Here is a 17,755-nt window from a genome sequence, read left to right on the forward strand (position 1 = left end):
TAAATTGTCTTTTATGTTATTGCAGGTCCACCCAACAGCTTCCTTTCCTTACAGCCAGGAACTGGCATTCTTTGACAGCCAGATGTTGCACCTAGAAAAAAGACTTAGGTGGTGCCAACCCCTCTTATTAAGAGCAGCATTTAAGGAGTTACACTAGTTGAGGTGGATTGAAATACAGTTATGATAGGTGAATAGGACTACAACTCTGTTTTCCCCCTTAGCTCTAACACAGCTAGTGTCTTTTCAGTCTTTAATTTCATTATTTTGGTTCAGTCCCAGCAGTACAGTATCTGCCCGTCACCTAACGGCACACAGACAAACCAACAAGCTCGTGAACATAGTGGGCCATGAAGGAGCTAAAGAGCCAGACCCAGACATTTCCCTCAGGACTTGCTGTGTAGAGCGTTGTCAAACCGGCACGCTTCCCCAGGGATGCGCGGGAGAGTTGAAGGGGTGGCACGAAGAAGAAACACAAATTGCGTTTCAAAAATGTTGCCTAAACTTTCTCTGAGTCATAACCCAATTAAATCTGAACACACAGACATGACATGCATATTTTTTTGTTGATTCAGCAGGCTTACAGTTTCTGAGCATACCACTATCACTGCTTAGAAAACAAAAATACGCTTTTTATAACCGCAGAACCTGCCTGAGAATACCCACATTTTAAGGTTCCTTCAGTATCTAAGTAATCCATTGATAGTTGTCTGTACATCCATTGGTACATTGCAAAGCTAAACCGTTACTAGCTAATTCCACATGCCTACGCCATATAAGCTTTAAAGCTGATATGTCAGTGTTTTGTTCACTGCTTGATTCAACACCCTAAAGTAGCTAAAAATTTGTCATTGCATGTTTTAAGCCAAGTTGACACATCAATCATTATTGTTCTTGAAGATATTTTGAATCCATATAATAAGGTTCAGCAAGTGTTCCATGTTAAAGAGGAAAGAAAAAAAATACTTTGAATATATGAATGGAAAGCTCTTATGATTCCTTCCACCCCCATTCTTCCACACCAGTCCAGTGTTTAGCAATGATTGCTTTGGATTGGTTTGTTGCAGAGCCTTGTGGAGGGACGCACAGGCACCGTGGAAACGACGCTCCATCCAGCTGGTGGTTACTGGAAGCCAAACCACGATGTTGAGAAACACCCAATCTATACACTGTGGGAGGTGATGAACATGGAAAATACTGAGCTGCTGTTGCTACCGCTTTACCTTTTCCACTGTGACTGTTAGTTAAAATACTGGTAACAATGAAGATGGAGGGAATATATAAAAACTCCCTGCCACAGAGATGAGTTCTTTCAATGTAGGCACTCTTTCACCAACATTGTATGGTACTTAACTCAAGCAAAGCGTTGTTACAGTGCCATCAATGGAATATATAGTCGGGGCCTCATTGCAAGTGGAACAAAATGGTCCATTCCATTTTCAGTGTAGGGGGTGATATGAGCGCAGTACTCTATAATTTACTTCATCTGTTTTTCCATATCTCCAGCCACAGTTGTGTCTTTGGTCTTCCATGGGAGGACTCAAAAGCATAGTCAAGGAATTAAGCCATTGTGTGGTTTATATTTAAGCCACTTTTTGCTTTGCGGTATGGAAGTATGGTGACATAGTCTGTTGGCCACAAATCTCTTTCAGTGCAACAAAGCAGAATACTTTTGCCTTGATTGTGTAACATTTTATCGTTTTCAACATTCACGAGCCTTAGACATATCCATGTATGACACACAACAATCAAATAAGCAAAGAAAAGTCAAAGAAACACGAATCAACTGATTACAGCAACAGTATGTGGAACATCTTAGAACCAGGATTGTAAAAAGTGAAAGTATTATTTTAGCAATTTGATCCTTTATCTGCAACATTTTCCTTACACAGTTAGAGTTGGACAGAAAGATGTGACGAAGCAGAAAAACATGTATTCCAGGGTGTGTCATTTGGAAGCAGAGTCATGATTTAAATTCTTAAAATGGCTACTTTTTTATTTAGATTTTTCTTTTATTCTATTTAATTCAGCATACAGTATTTTAACAAAGCCAGTTACCTGGCAAAAATGGCATCACTTACCAACATAAAAGTAGTCAAATAGTATGCAAAGATAAGCATGTGATTACAATGATGAATGATTCTGCAATAGATAAGGTAAATTAACAAGGCTACAGTAAAAGTCTACAGCCATGCTAGCAGCTTTGTGAGGCTGTACTTAGGCACAGTGGTGCTTAGAACGAAATGCTAATGTCAGTATGCTAACCTGCTTACAATGACAACATGCTGTTGTTTCAAAGGTTTAATGTTTTCCATCGTAGTTTAACATGCGTGGGAAGAAGCTTATTAGTTCTAAACCTAAAGAATGTTATTTTTTCAGCGACTTGGTCATAAACCAAAGTAATGGACACATTGAAATGTTGACCCAATGGTGGTGCTGGATTAAAACTTGAAGGACAACCAATGTTATTGCAATTAATCCTGCGGGGAATATGAATGTATGTATCTAATTTCATAGCAATCCCCCCAATTGTTGTTGCGTTATTTGAGTCTAGACCAAAGTGCTGGACCGACCCACAGGCAAAGTGACATTGCAGGTCAGGTTGTCAGTGCCAGCAGGACCAGTAAAAACAGTAAATAAATGATTACGAAACTAAGCTCCTTATTAATAATCTCTCAATTACTTGTCTTATAGTTTCTTGGGTAAATCATGCCTTGATTTTCAGTATCATACCAATTGCTTGATGAATATTCCACATTGTGCCAGTTTTGCTGATGAGGTTGATTTATTCGTTGAAGCTGTGTTTAATTCACTTACATCATACTTCCCTCTTATTCATTCACATAATAAAAAGCATTAGCTGGCCATTCATGAGAATAATAAGCCAAGGCAGGTTTCAGGCTGAGAAGACACCTGGATCTCACATTGTTACTAGCTCGTAAGAATGTGTCCAAACTGCTTCAAGGACTGCTAAAAACAAGCTAATCTGCTGAATATGAAAATGCAGCTCAGCACACTATTGGGTTTACTAAATATGCCGATATGTATTTGCGTGAAACCGTCATCTTAGAAGGGTGATGGCAGGTTGGAAGAGGAGTCTCCCGAATGACTGCTTTTATGACTGGAAACCCCGTCTGCATACCCACTCATTAAGATGTCAGAAGGAATATACCTGTTGCAGTAAAAACTTAGGCAGCAGACATTTGCTTCGTCTATATGACTATGAAACTCCCTTCTCTGAGCTATTTCCTTGCTGAGCTGAAAAAAAATCATTGCAACTTTATAAAATTGACTTGGCTAACAGTGACTGCTTAAGACAAGATATTATCTTAAGCAGGACTTCAGAGAGCATTTTTGCACAGAATAAGGACTTTTAATTGTGTCCCCCATCTCTTCACTGGAGTCTGGTGAGGAAGGGATGTGAGAGTATATTGTTTGGTCTCCACCAACCCCTGAAAAACACATCTTTGGTGTTTGATTAACTTCACCAGCCAGTTGCTAACAATAGTTGCTATATATGTTTCAGTGCCGTCTTTGGGTTTATCAGCGCTAGAAGGTTATGAAAACCGAAACAATATACTAAGAGACCAAAGAGAGCTTTTATAGTCTGTTAATGAATCATAGTTCTTTTGATCGAGTGCAAGAAATCCACATGAATGCAGCTTTTAGGAACACTGAATGTTGCTGAGCTGCATTCACTTGTGGTGATTTAACTGATTTTTTGATTTCCAGTTTACCACCTCAAACTTTGCCTAATTCCCAGACGCCGTCGCCCTTTAAAGATTGATCTTCATCTGCACACACAAGAATGTTTGTGTCTTGTGTGAGAATAAGCCATGTGTCTTCACCTGCCAAGTTCTCATCTTTGTCTTTGTGTTTTGCTTTATTATCCCTTTGCAATATATTTCCCGTATCTTTTACCTTATCTCACTTATTTGTTGTTCTAGATTAAAGACCCAAAGTCAGTAACTAAACTGGGTTATTTGACATCTTTATCCCCCCCCCCCCCGCCAAACGTACTGTATGATAACAGGACATGACTAAGCAACTGTCTGGGCCTATAGCTGTGTTTGTATGTTTGTACGCTTCCACAGTGAGTGTCAGCCAGTCCCTCGCCGCTATCAGTTTTTACTGCTGACGGCTGGAGACGGCGCTCAGGGAGACTTTGACTCATGAAATACGAGATGCTTGGGGTATGTTTAGATTATCACAGACCTCTCCACTTAACTCTCCATAACACTCCGTTCTCTGCTGAGAGGAAAGGCATTCATCACACTGACTTGACAAGACACATGAAAATAGCATGGCCTCTCTTCATCTATGTCACTCCTCTACACTTGGAGGTTGATCGCTGTGATATCTGATATCTACTTCTTGGACCCACCTCTATATCAGCAAATTGCACCTTTATCATGCAGTTTTGTTCCTGTCATATAGATTTATTCTGTAAGTTTAATTGTTTATATTTTTACAATTAAAGCTCCTGCAGTGTTTGCTCGCTCTTCAGGATCCAAAAACACTCAAATCTAGTGTCGAATCTCTCAACATGTGTACATTAGTGATTTGTCTTTGCTATGCTAGTGGCATGGCTCTAGTGATGGCGATGGCGGTCTGTCAGTCAGTCCACCATTTTGTTCTCAACTAAAATATCTCAACAACTTCTGCATGGACAGGCCAAGGAACGCATGTTCATTGTTCCTAGAGGATGAATCTCACTGATCGTGATTCCCTGACTTTTCCTCTAGTGCCAGGTGGACATTTGGGTTTTAGTCAAATGTCTCAACAATTACTGGCTGGATTGACATGAAACTTGGTTCTGGCATTCATGTCCCCCTCAGAAGGCATTGTGGTCAGCCTCAGCTGTACCTTTTGTTTGGTGCTAATTAGCGGGTGTTGGCATGCAAACACACTAAACTAGATAGTGAACATGGTAAACATTATACCTGCTAAAAAGTATTATGTGAGCTTTGTGAGCAAGCTATCATGCTGATGTCGGTAAAATTGCTAGAAAGGACTGCTGTGCAGAAGCACAGCGTAATAAAGTTGCGAGCGTGGCTGAAAACTGCTTTAGAAATCGCATACCTTTTCTTTTTGCTTTTAATACGTACTGCAGCTGCCCTTGCAAATGATGCGCTGTTCCATGTAGTAAGCATACAATTGGGACATATTCATTTGTCATAACATTGCGCAAATTTCAATGAGCTGTCATCAGGCTGTGATCGTGGGTCCGAATAGCCAGGAAAGCATGCTGACTTGCATATTGCAAAAGGCGTACTGCGTTTGACATGCTATGTATTGGGACATACTATCATTTTTTCAGGCTTACTAGATATTATGGTACGATGGGTACCTTGTGCAGGAGTCTGTATTTCTTTCTTTTGATGACACTGTCAGAGTCTGTGTTTACAGTAATAAAAGGAAATAAAAGGCAGTGGGCAGCTGTGTTGAAAAGAGTCCTGTATTATAGAGTGGAAGTATGCCTGATGTCATCGACATATTGGGCTGATTGTTTAATGCATGTGCTTATTCTGCAATATGGTTGGATCGACACAGGTGCCAATAATGCTGTCTCCTATGGTGTTGTGTTTCTTTTCTCCTCTGTGCACCATGCCAGTGTGTAGAACAGCAAGAGATGCCTTGGTAAGATAAAACCAGGTGCCCTAAGAAAATGTGAAAGTGAAAGCACACCTTCCCACCTCCTAGCAAACCCCTACTAGGCGAGGCTGTCTGGGTACCACATGCACCTATAACAAGCATGCCCAGACAAACATACATTCCACTCAGTGGCTATGCGGTCTGCAGTGTCTAGTTTGCATCCCTCTCCACCCCCAAGCCAAACACTGCCTTCTAGCTTTCTAATTCATAACGAGGAGCTCTTGAGGTTACATCTACTTGTGATCTGGTAGAGGACATCTGAGATCAGAGGACCCAGTTTAACTTTGTTCTTACTGCAGCTGTTTAGGCATATCGAAGAAGGGAATCACTCAACTTGAGGCCTGGGTTTAAAAGCTCACTGTTATTCAGGTGAAGAGCACCTGGCAGACTGCCATGTGGTGGAAGCAAATAAAAAGAGCAATCATTAAGGTGTACATTGAATGGAAGGTTGTTTCCTGGACACTGTATGGTGTTTCATAGGCATCACAATTCACGATTAATGTATCGACTTAGAGACAATGCGTCTGTCGTGCATTTGAGAGAACTTTTAGTCCTAAACTCCTGAACTCAAGTGACTGTAATTCTGCAGAGAGGTGTGTCACTCTGCTGTTCATGAAAAGCAGCGAGGAGAATTTTATTCTGAAACATGAAAGCACTCAAATTAAAAGCTGCCTCCAATAGAAAAACACAGCCGGGCAACATTTTCAAGACATTTTTGTTTTTATAGCTGCTCTGGGCTGAACCATGCGGAGTAGATACTTATTATAGAATAATGATACAATGTCATCCCTGAACACATTGGCAGTGAATGCATCAGTTGTAATCATATGCTTCCATCTACCAAGTGGGCAGCTCTAATGTCAAGTCTTCCTGAAAATTGTAGACTGTTCCAGGAGACAAGAATCTATAAGGAGCTGCTGGACGCCTGTTGGCTGTCCAAGTCCTGTTTGAAAGGAAAACTGAAGACTTTAGTTTCGGTTGTTCAGATTTAGTCTCTGCCAATACAGACAGGCTCGTCAAATTGAACCAAACATTTTGGGCCACGATCCCAGGACGCAACATGAACAAGAGGTTCTGATGATTTCTGCCAAACAACTTTGAACCAAATGACAAAAAAAGGTCAACCACCTGCCAGAAAAACAATAAGCACAACCAGGCTGTGCTCAAGAAAGGGTTCATTTTGTTTTCTGCTGAGCAAGCACACGGTCATCACATATGTTTATAGATAAATGCAAATACTGCAGTTCAGACAATCCAACATCACAAAATTAGCCACAGAGCTCATTCTATCCCACCCAACATTTTGTGACCCCTTTGTGCTCATATTTCTGTTTTGAGTATGATTTTTACACGAGCAGTCAATTTTCAATCCATTGGTACTGTGTTTTGTCTTTATCATGTTTTTAGCCAAACTATTGGCATTTTTTGCCACACAATGATGGAATTTTGGTCAGGTCTAGAGCATCTAAACATCCCCTGACTTTTCCTCCGGCAGGTCGAATTTTTCACCTATTCTGTGAAATATCGCGACTTCTACGATATGGATTGCCACCGCCGTTTGTAAAGATAGGATACAACATATCCTTATGACTTTGGTGATACTCTGATTTTTCCTCTTGGGAAACTGTTTGATAGATTGCAATGAAATTCGCCACAAGCATTCCTGTCGCCTTCAGGATGAATTGTAATAATGTTGGTGATCCCTTTACTTTTTCTCCAGCACCACCATCAGGTCAGATCTGTATGTTTGTAATGTTATTTGGTTGATGATTAAACACCTGCAAAGCTAATCAGACTCGACCTCAGTTTGTGGTTAGTGCTAATGAACTAAATGTTATCAACATAGTGTGATAAACAGAATGAGCATTTTATCTACGAAACTGATTGTGAACGCTAGCACACATTAGCATTTAGCATGTTGCTCTGTGCAGCCTCACAGAGCTGCTAGCATGACTATAGACCTTTAGTCTTGCTCACACTAGCAGTCAATTCTCGAACCATTGAAATTGTGTGTTTCTCTTGATCACATATTTTTATTGCAATCACTACTCAGGTGCAGAGAGAGCCGTCAGCTATGAAAATGGAAGTTGCCAGTTTACATCCTCAGTTAGGTGGGAAAGTTGGTGTCAAAGGAACCGAACTCAGCAGCTGCCACCAAAGTGCCCATGAGCAAGGTGTCCTCTCTTGTCCAGTAGAGCTCCACAGTGGCCAACAGTAAAACTGTGGTTTGACAAAGTTGGGACCATATCTGAATTTTGAATATGCGCAACAAATTTCCCAATAACAAATGTTCAAAATGTCCATGGCCTTAATAAATCAGACCACAAGTCCGGCACACCCTGGAGTCTAAAATAACGATTCAAAGCCACACTTACACGCACAACAGCATTCGACCTCATTTTAAAACAAAGTGCAGACATATATCCTTTAACCTGCATTTGTTTAATACTTAATCACTATTCATTGTCAAACTTTAGCAACACCTGCACAATGCTGTTTACCTCAGCATACTAACTATCTGCTATATATATATGGTTCTAATTTATGCCTTGGGATAAAATAAGTAAATGCAGACTATTCTTTTCGAAATGTGGTTTGGGTTTGTGTGACAATGGCTGCCATTGCACTGTTACATCTGTCTTTCATCGGTACACAAGGAAAATAAAATCAAGGAGTGGACTCTATAGCTTCCACCTGTGCTTCCATTCTTTGTTCCTGCCATCATTATGTTCAGGCCTCAGGAGCCCTGCTGTCCCAAAGAAAAAAGAAAAAAAAATCTTAAGGCTCCTCAAGGAAACTCCTAGTCTGGAAACACTTATTTTTGTCCATTGGGGCTTTCCCATTTGCCATTGGCCCATGTAGATGCTTTTCACAGCTCCACCCCACCAATTAACTTGCATTTAGTATGTTTCATTTAGTTTAGTACCTCTACTGCTCCATTCCCATTATTATAAGCTTATTAATTTTATTTAAATTGTCTTTATTTGTTGTGATATTTTTATTTCGATTTTTATAAAAGATTGTAAAAGAAACATGCCCAGGAGCACTTCTAGGGTAGTATGAATCTAGAATACTGCACTGTGTCCTGTAATTAGTTTGCGCTGGGATGATGCTCTGCTTGATGCTGTTGCACAGGGGGCGGGTCCGGAGACAACTGTCCCGACTGGTGATTTGATGAAAGGAGGATTTTCCAGTGTCAGTATCTTACAGTCGGTTCAGGTTCAGTGTTGCAGCGTTTGTCCAGCCTCCTGACGGTGCGCTACGCTCAGGGAACAGAGTGGGTTTGCGCTTCTTTTTTTTTCTTCATCAAAGCCCTTTACCATCAGTCTGAGAGCTGGGCTTAAGGTGGAGCGGATCTGAAGGGCCAAGTCTGGCTGTGAGAGACACCCTTCGACTTACACACATGGCGCTGTAGTATAAGAACACTTTTGTGGATTGTGAAAGGGACCGCATTTTTTTTCAAAAGTCGCCCGTTTTCTGTACAGCGTTTTTATCATGGAGATGCATAGGTGGACCACCAGGTGGAAAACGAAAAGGTGCATATGGGATTCAACGCTAATTGCAGTGGTCACATTAATTTTAATTCTACAAGCTGCCAATGTCAGAGCAGGTAAGAGGCTGCTTCTCATACACCACGTCACGGTTACTGTGCCAACTCTAGGGCATCCCGGACAGCTTGAGGGCGTCCAATAGGCTGGCGGCCAGCCCATAGGTGATAGTGGGCTTACGGGTAACTAGCGATCCGCCAGCAACTTTAATTCAGTAGACTGCCAGTTTTTGTCCAGGAAAGTCCGATTTCCCCAGTTTATTAACCATTACAGCTGCACATTAGACCTTTCCACCGTATCCAACAGAACATATCCTACTTTGAGTGTCTGCGTTTTATATTCGAAGGGATTTATCTTATGATGAGTGAATTGCGTTGTTGTTTGTTTTTTGAGTGAATCCGAACTGAGCCCATATCACACTACACCTGCATTCAAGTTTCCAGTAACTTTAAAAGAGGTCTACTGCATCACCACAATTGTCTCTAAGCTGTGTTGATGGCTGTAAAGTTATACGTAGATGTGCACTTTATCTATGCAGGCTACCTACATGTTTCTAATGTGTCGAGATTCTTGTTTGTTTGTAATGTGAGGTTTATTCTTGGCACAAACCGACGGAGATGCTGCTCACTCTTAGTTCTCTGAGTATCTAAGTAGGTAAAGCCTGCCATCCAGGTGTGGTCAGTGAGGCGAGGCTGACGGGGTGGCAAATACTGGTGGTGGCAAAAAATGTACCTAAAATTACAAGTGAGCAATTGTCGTGCTTATTAGCGATTAATATACTGTAATTCACATTCTGCTGTATTATTTTGGAAGCACGTGATCACAGAAAGAAAACAATTTTTTTGTCACCACTTGGCAGTACTACTGGAAACCCTTTACGCATGACTTTTGGTGTTGTAACTAACCCACATATAGTGCATGAAGTGTTTCCAAAATATTAGTGAAGTAAAAGCTTACTCCTTGAATCAAATTCACAAAAGTCATTCAATTGGCAAAGAATGTTCCTTATTTTGTCTAATGAGGTGTCACCTGCCATGAGTATATTGTTGCACAGTGCAACTTTAAATTCATATTTAAAAGTTGATATAATACTCTGGTCACAAGACTGTGGAATTCATATTCCGGCCTGACGGATCACCATCTTTCCACATTATCTGGGCTCCTACTAAATCCAAGAAGGGGCGTTGATGGAAAAAAGAAAAACAATCTGGAGAATTTTCCTTGCTTTAAAAACACATATGAGTCACATCAACTAATTATTCAATATTCTCTTTGTCTGTGAAGCCTGAGCGACATCCCTACTATACTGTGGCTTAGTTTAGCCAGGACACATTTGTGTGTGTCAAAGTTGGATGCATGTTTCTTTTTAATATTTGTGGTTTGGACATCAGATCAGTTATTATAAAACCTTTCATAAGATAAGATAAGATAAGATAATCCTTTATTAGTCCCTCAGTGGGGAAATTACAGGATTACAGCAGCATTGCTCACAAGTAATAAAATATAGATAAAATCAAGTAATATAATAAACTAAACAGTAAACAGTAAAACAGTAATAAAATAAGACAGTAAAGAAGAGTATGAAATATATACCAGTATATACAGTATATACAGAATATACAGACGATACAGATAATAATAATAATAATAATGCCTTCTTGTTTCAGTTATACTACTGGCAGAATTAGTTATTTGAAAAGGATTGATTTCCAAAAAGAGGCTTATATACAATGGTTAGTGATATGTGTAACGTATTGCATTTCCTGTCTTAAGTCCCACCCTGTTTTGAACCATTGTTTTTGCTGGACACTTCTTATGATACATAAATAATCAGTCAGCAGAGAGTGCCCCGAAACTGAAAAGATCATAAAAGGAAACACCACAGTGGCATGGCTTGCCCATTGCCCATCTTCCTTCACTCTGACTGATATTTAAACGAACCATAATTGCATGATGTGCTAGCAAACATTTACAGGCTTTCCAACGTACTTTAATTGCTGCCTATTGCTGCCAACTGTCAGCAGGAGCCAGTGACACAAAAAAAGGCCGACAAGACATCCCAAAGATGCTGCTGCACGACCGCAGAGACACCAAGTCAGAATGCCACGGATTGAGAAGTTAATCACAAGCCTAACCTTAAACATCAAACTGTATGGCTCTGATGAGTTATGAGATGAAGAGTGCTGGACATTCAGACTATACAGCTGAAAATGGTGTTTTTTAATGTGTGAGGGTCTGCTGGTGAAATTGCGTTAATGATTTTAACAGGGTTCTCCTGTCACTACATGCCTCTCTGACTCAAGGGAAATCACACTTCTTTCGTAGCTTGCAAACATGGCAGATAGTATATCAAAAGTCCCAGACAGCAGTCAGGAAGATGTGTCATTAAAAATCTGAGACTGGCGATTACCCCTCAGACAAGACTGTGGCTAGTCTGAGGCTGCTTTAATACCTTTAGCATGAGAGAACTGTCTCCTGTTTCTTGTGGTTTTCATCCTTATCATTAGAATATGGTTTATTCCTCTTTAAGGGATGTGCTGAGTATATTGCATGCTGGCTCCTACAATGCTCAAAAGCGTTTGAAAAGCTATGCTTATTCATTTGGGGTCTTCAATGGTTTTGGGATATTGCCTGTTCTTCAGGACTTCTATGCAATGATGGTTGTGGAAGGAGAGGGGATGAAGAGTCAGGGGTGCGGGATGGTGTGTGTGTGGGGTGGGGGTTCCTGGCCGATTCAGCACATCTGGAATATATGAGGCCTTGAGGTATGCAGTAATGCAGAAAGGCATTCTGAAACTCACAAAGAGACCTTTAGTGCAAGCAGATCTGCCAACTTCAAATGAGCTAAAACACGAGACACCATCCTTGAGCATATGCTCGAATCAAGCAAGTTTGATTCACCACTCAAGCTGTTATTTTTCTGGTCACAGGAGAAGTAGCTACAAGGATGGGGCCCTCTCCGTTTAGTCTCATGTATGTTTTAGTTGGGGGGGGGGGGGGGGTATAGGGAGTGGTGCCAGTACCATAATGAGTTCAACATGTGGACTTATAGCTCCACCCATCAGACCCCCTCCCGGTCCCGAAAAGCAAACAGGAACTGCATAATCAGCACTTCCTGGCTTCACGTGCCACATGACTGACACAAATGGAAAATGGAAATAAGCGTGCTTTTTTACAATACAGTTCGTTAAGCTTTTACTATCGATTGATGTTTCACTGTTTAATTAGGAGGCACGATAGAATCAATGGTAAAAGTACAGACTAACCCAGTTTAGAGTCTGCATTTTGCATGAAAAGAAAGAACATATGTTCTTCCAAGTGATGGTGGGGGGGGGGGGGGGTTAACGCGCTGTTCTCTTACATTATAGCCTTTAGATAATATTCCCACCACCAGTGTTTTTTTTTTTTATCTATGTCTCTTGACCAAACATTCTTTCTGCTTCATCCAGTTTTATGGAGTATTCGAAGATAGATGAGGAGATTTCCTCCAATGTGAATTTCAAGAAAGTCTTTTGTCTGATCCCTTTAAATTAATTTCCCACAATGCTCTCAAGCCAATATCAAACACATGCATCTCACTTTTTTTTTTAAGGAAGGGAGTTTCCACATTGAGCCTGTTATCTGTCATTCCTTAAAGGCCTTATCTTCCCAGTGAGATTTTTGAGCTGACCATTCAGACGTTGTTTATCATTGCTGGGCCTTTTGAAGAGGACACATCCTGCCTCTTGACTCACTGAAAAGAAACATCACTGGTGTGTGTGCTGGTTTTTGCAGCTGTGTCTTTGGTAAAAGTAAAACAAGTTGTATTTAATACTTGTGTTGCACAAAGTTTGGTTTGGAGTGGAAATTGAACTGTTGGTAATTTTTTTTTGTCGTCATTGTTCCTCTGTTATCTTTATAACATTCCCTTTTTAGTTTGGTAAAACAAAACAATTTCGGCTAGATGAAATTTTCCATCAGTAAAATAATGCAGTATTGATGTGCGGTCTTAAAGTCTTTGTCTTTATTTTGGTATATTAACAGTACAACAGCACAGATATGTCATTACATGCGGTGAACATCACTAAACTACAAGGTAGCAAATGTTACAATAGATATGGTAAGAAAGTGCTTGATCTGTAATCTGTTTAAAATGAATGCCAATATATTACCAGGAATTAAAACACCAACTTTAATTCAGAGACCCCTTAGCAACATGAATATGAAGTCAGATATCATAGTTTTATCCATGACTGCTTATTTAAATTAGGTGTGCGCAAAAATATCGATATAGATTACTCTCGCGATCATTTCTTCAACGATAGTTCATCGATATATTAAAAACGTTTTGTGTGTCAAACAACCACCTCCTCCGCTCTTGTAACGCTAGATGTCGCTGCCTATTGCCTTCTAACCTAAGGCCAGTGATCTCCCCGACCTGTCACATGACCCGGCCAAAATCACAACATGGCGTCTCACAAGCAAGCGGCCTGCAGAGAGAGAGAGAGGGAGAGAGAGAGGGAGAGAGAGGGAGAGAGGAGAGAGAAGCCCTGACGTGCGACGATAGACGAGACTACCGAGTCGTATGTACTCACACCACAGCACTGCAACACAGCACGAGAGCCGCACAGGCAGTAATATCGCGGAGTTTTTGAAAACTAAACCTGGAGGAATGCGACATGAATGGGAAAGACCCAGTCAACTGTAGCCAAGTAACTGACAACTTTACTTAATGCACTTCATTTCATATGACGTTTATGGCGTCCACATGTAAGTTAAGAGTGGTCGGTGACACAATAAGAAAATAATCCAGTATGTATTTCATTTTCAAAATGAAGTTGTACATTTTAGTAAAAAAGTGTTCAGTGACAGAATGAGAATACAATATGCACTTTATTTTCATCTACTTTTTAAGTGCCTTTCAGGTTCGCGTGTTCACCAACTATGAGCAATACAAATACCTTTTGAAGTAGTTGTAATGCAATTTGTCTGCTGAGTCATCAACATGTGATATACGTATTAGACTATTGAGGTGGTATACAGCAAGTTGTATTTTCAGCTCTACTTTTACATTTTCATGAATTTGTTGCGATATGTATCGTATCGCAACATATCATATCGTGACACGGGTTTCGCGATACGTATGGTATTGGTATCTGTCTCAAAAATCCATATTGTTTGGCCCATAATAACCACATCACTTCCACTGTTTTCATGGAGATTGATGCTATATTGCAACACTGTATGCATGTATGTATTTTAGAGTGTATGGATCTCTTAAGTTGACAATTACAGACAAGTTATAGAGCTACAATGTCACAGTCACAAAACACAAGACAGATTGAAACAATTTAATTTAATTTAATCTAATTTCAAACCTTGTATTAACAGCCTCCTCTTTCTGTAAACTTTTAAATTCACTCAACCTCAGACAGACGTGCCTTAAATCAGGAATGACGTTGTGCTGTACGTCACCACTCCTGTTTATACACGAGCCTTGAAAAATACCTTATTAGGCCTCTTAAATTCCCCATAGTCAAACTGCAACTGATGACATGCCTCGGGGGATGGGGGAGAAAAACATTTACAGAATGGGACAGAGAGAGACACAGAGTAATGAGTTAGACGATCACTGAACAGTGTTTATGACTGCACTGCACAGTAGTCTGACCCCTAAGCACCCGGTCCATTGACAGAAAACAGTCTGGTAGTATTAAGAAGCTTGTAAAGCTGCCCCCCTCTGCACTCCCCTTATTCCAAGGATCCAGTCATCAGCAGCAATGAGTCTTATCATTCCATAGATGCTGTGGCTTTTGGCTGTGGGAGTAACCGTGGAGGAGAAGAGCGGGGGAGGGGGCGCAATTATGTCTTCTGAGCGGTTACCAACATTTTTACTGCTCCTTTGACAAGGTAGCTCATAAACGAACAACTGGTGGAACAAACACATTTGGCCGACAAGCAAGAGGTGAAACGGGTGTAAAGGTTGATTTATCATCGCAATGCCAGCTCTATTAGGTTTTACTGTTAACTGTTGAAAAACAGTGTGCTGTAAAATTACAGGCGGCTTTTACAACATGTACACTTGTAATGCGTTGTGGTAGATTTCTATTCAATTCAATTAGTTTAACGAATAATGTTGCAGTATATGCAGTGAGTGAGCCTCTAGCAGTCAGTTAAATGTTTTTTTCTGCGTTCATGATGCACTCAGTGTGAAAAAACATATTTACAAGCTGATTTATGTTCAGGAAAGTCATATTTGACAACCACTTCACATGAATGCATCATTATATCACACTTTTCAAACAATGTACACTTACATACATACAAAAATACAAAGTGGACAAATTACCCCAAATAGCATATTGCTATGCAAAGGTTATGAAATGTTTGCTGACAAAGTATCATTGGGTAATGCTATCAATTCTTTGTTTTGCCTCCTCAGTTGAACAAGTAGATGTACTGAAGGCTCTGGACTTCCAGAGCTCTCCTGAAGGAGTACAGAAAACAACAGGCTTCTGCAAAGTCCGGAGAGGATCCAAACCCGACATCGCTTACAGAGTGGGAAAACAGGCTCAGATCAGCGCTCCAACCAAACAGCTCTTCCCAGGTAACCTCACTCTTTACCTCCCACTGATTATGTGCATTTACACTGATGCTGAACCAGTCAACTATGCCTGGTTGCTCCGGACAAAAGATAATGTATCTCCCCAAAAAAATAGAATTCAATAATGAGTTAAGATGTGAACTGTAAGCAGCATTTGAGGATCTGGAGGATAACTTCCCCACGGTTCAGAGGTGAGCAAAAATACACATCACATATTTTGTGATGGGTATGTTTTTGCATAAAACCTTTCACAAGCAGCTTTGACACAGGAACACTTGCACTATCTCAGTGTAAAACTAGCTATCCAGCCTTTTTAACAGGGACTAAGTATGCAGCCATGCTAGCTTCCCTGTGAGGCTTTGCTTATGTACAGCGGTGCTTTAAGCTAAATGCCAACATTGGCATGCTAACATGCTACAAATGATGATGAGCATTTTAGCATGCTATCATTAGTTAATTAGCACTAAACACAAAGCACCACTGGTGATGATGGGAATGTCATTTTTACTGGAATTGTAATCCTGTAAAGTGTCAGACAAATTTATATTTTGAGCGATGCAGATATGTCAGTCAAGACCAAAGTCGTGGAACGAACAAATGACACTGCCGTCCCTAGAGCTAGACATTTTATGCCAACTCAAACAAATAATTGTTTTGGAAGAAAGTAAAACAGATGTTTTTGTTGACTGTCTTGAACTACTTAATGGCGAAACATTTTCAACATATTCCAATTGTATTCCAAATGAAACCCTTCAACACCTGCCTTCTAAAATGCAGTGCAGACTTTGAGCAATAATATTCTGGAAGATGAGTTGAATGCGTTGATGTTTCAGTAAGAATCCAAGAGCCCAAAGGGGATGAGAGTCACTCAGCACATGGTGTATGAAATGTCATGTAAACATATGAGTCAAGTATGACGAGCAACACCACATTTTTGTTATTAGACATTTTGGGGAACCAAAACCCACAATGTATTACAGCAACGCAATGAGATGAATATTTCTTTTGATGTTTTGTGGACTCATCTTGTCGATAAAGTATCTGTCCTTTTCGTTTGATTGCTGGCAGACTTCAGTCGGCTGTGTTTTGGCTTCAGACTCACTCAAAGTCTGCTGCCCAGCTGTTTGTGGGAAATAAAGCCATATTTATTTTATTAGGAAGGAGTCCACTCAGAGAATCAAAAAGCCATTTGATTGTGTAACCATTGGTTTGCTATTTTCTTACACTCATTGCTACTCATAAATTGAACAATGAACACGAGACTTGTGTCATTACTGATGGCTGTAGAAAACCAATGAGCTGGTGACAGATGTTCAATCCTGCCAGTTGCTTTTTTACTGCTGAAATATGAAACTTGCTGCATTTAGGCATAAATACCAATATAATACAACAATAAAATTCACAGCCATTGGAGGCCTGTTTTTTGTTTTTATTACTTGGGAAAGTGTAGAAAGAGCCCTAAATTATTACTTGGTGAAAACTAACTTGGATAGAAGGTGCTGTTGAATAAATCCCAATCTGTGCAGTATGTGTTTTTTTTTAGCTTGGCTTGATATTGCAGAATAAAAGAACTGTTCAAAATAATGTGAGGTATTAACTACACTTCTATGATTTTTGGCATTAACTGACAGCACACTTTACGCTTTCAGCAATGGAAATTTGAAGACTATAATTAAGCTTGAAAGGTGACTCGTTGGAGGTGCTCTGGAAGCAAAGTGTCAGAATGTCCTCAGGCAGAATAATTTTACTTTTATTTGATCAGGGTTAGTTATTTTCTCATTGAACCCAGCCACTATGGTTGTAAAAATATGGCATTTGTTTGGGTGTTTACTACCCTTGTAAAATGATTGTGGCTACATCAGCACTCTTGAGTACTTTCAGGGGATGCCAAGGTCTCTTTCAGCTTCCTTAATAAACACTGCTCCAGGTCTAGTTGTCTAGACATTGGGGTTCAATGTGAGGAGAGAAAGTC

General features: G+C 40.2%; 1 protein-coding gene across 2 annotated transcripts in view; it reads left to right on the top strand.

Moving 5' to 3' along the window:
- Positions 1-8,878: 8,878 nt before the first annotated feature.
- col11a1b (collagen, type XI, alpha 1b) overlaps positions 8,879-17,755 on the top strand; it is a 70,778-nt gene continuing 61,901 nt past the window's right edge. The window contains exons 1-2 of one of the 2 annotated variants that reach the window (XM_079285013.1): positions 8,879-9,262; positions 15,622-15,786. In XM_079285013.1, the coding sequence (XP_079141139.1) occupies positions 9,148-9,262; positions 15,622-15,786 (280 nt within the window). In that variant the 5' untranslated portion in view covers positions 8,879-9,147. The remainder of the gene's footprint in view (positions 9,263-15,621; positions 15,787-17,755) is intronic. The other variant, XM_079285012.1, reaches the window with a different exon arrangement.

The sequence above is a fragment of the Melanostigma gelatinosum genome (genome assembly GCF_949748355.1).
Source record: "Melanostigma gelatinosum genome assembly, chromosome: 15".
NCBI classification, from domain to species: Eukaryota; Metazoa; Chordata; class Actinopteri; order Perciformes; family Zoarcidae; genus Melanostigma; species Melanostigma gelatinosum.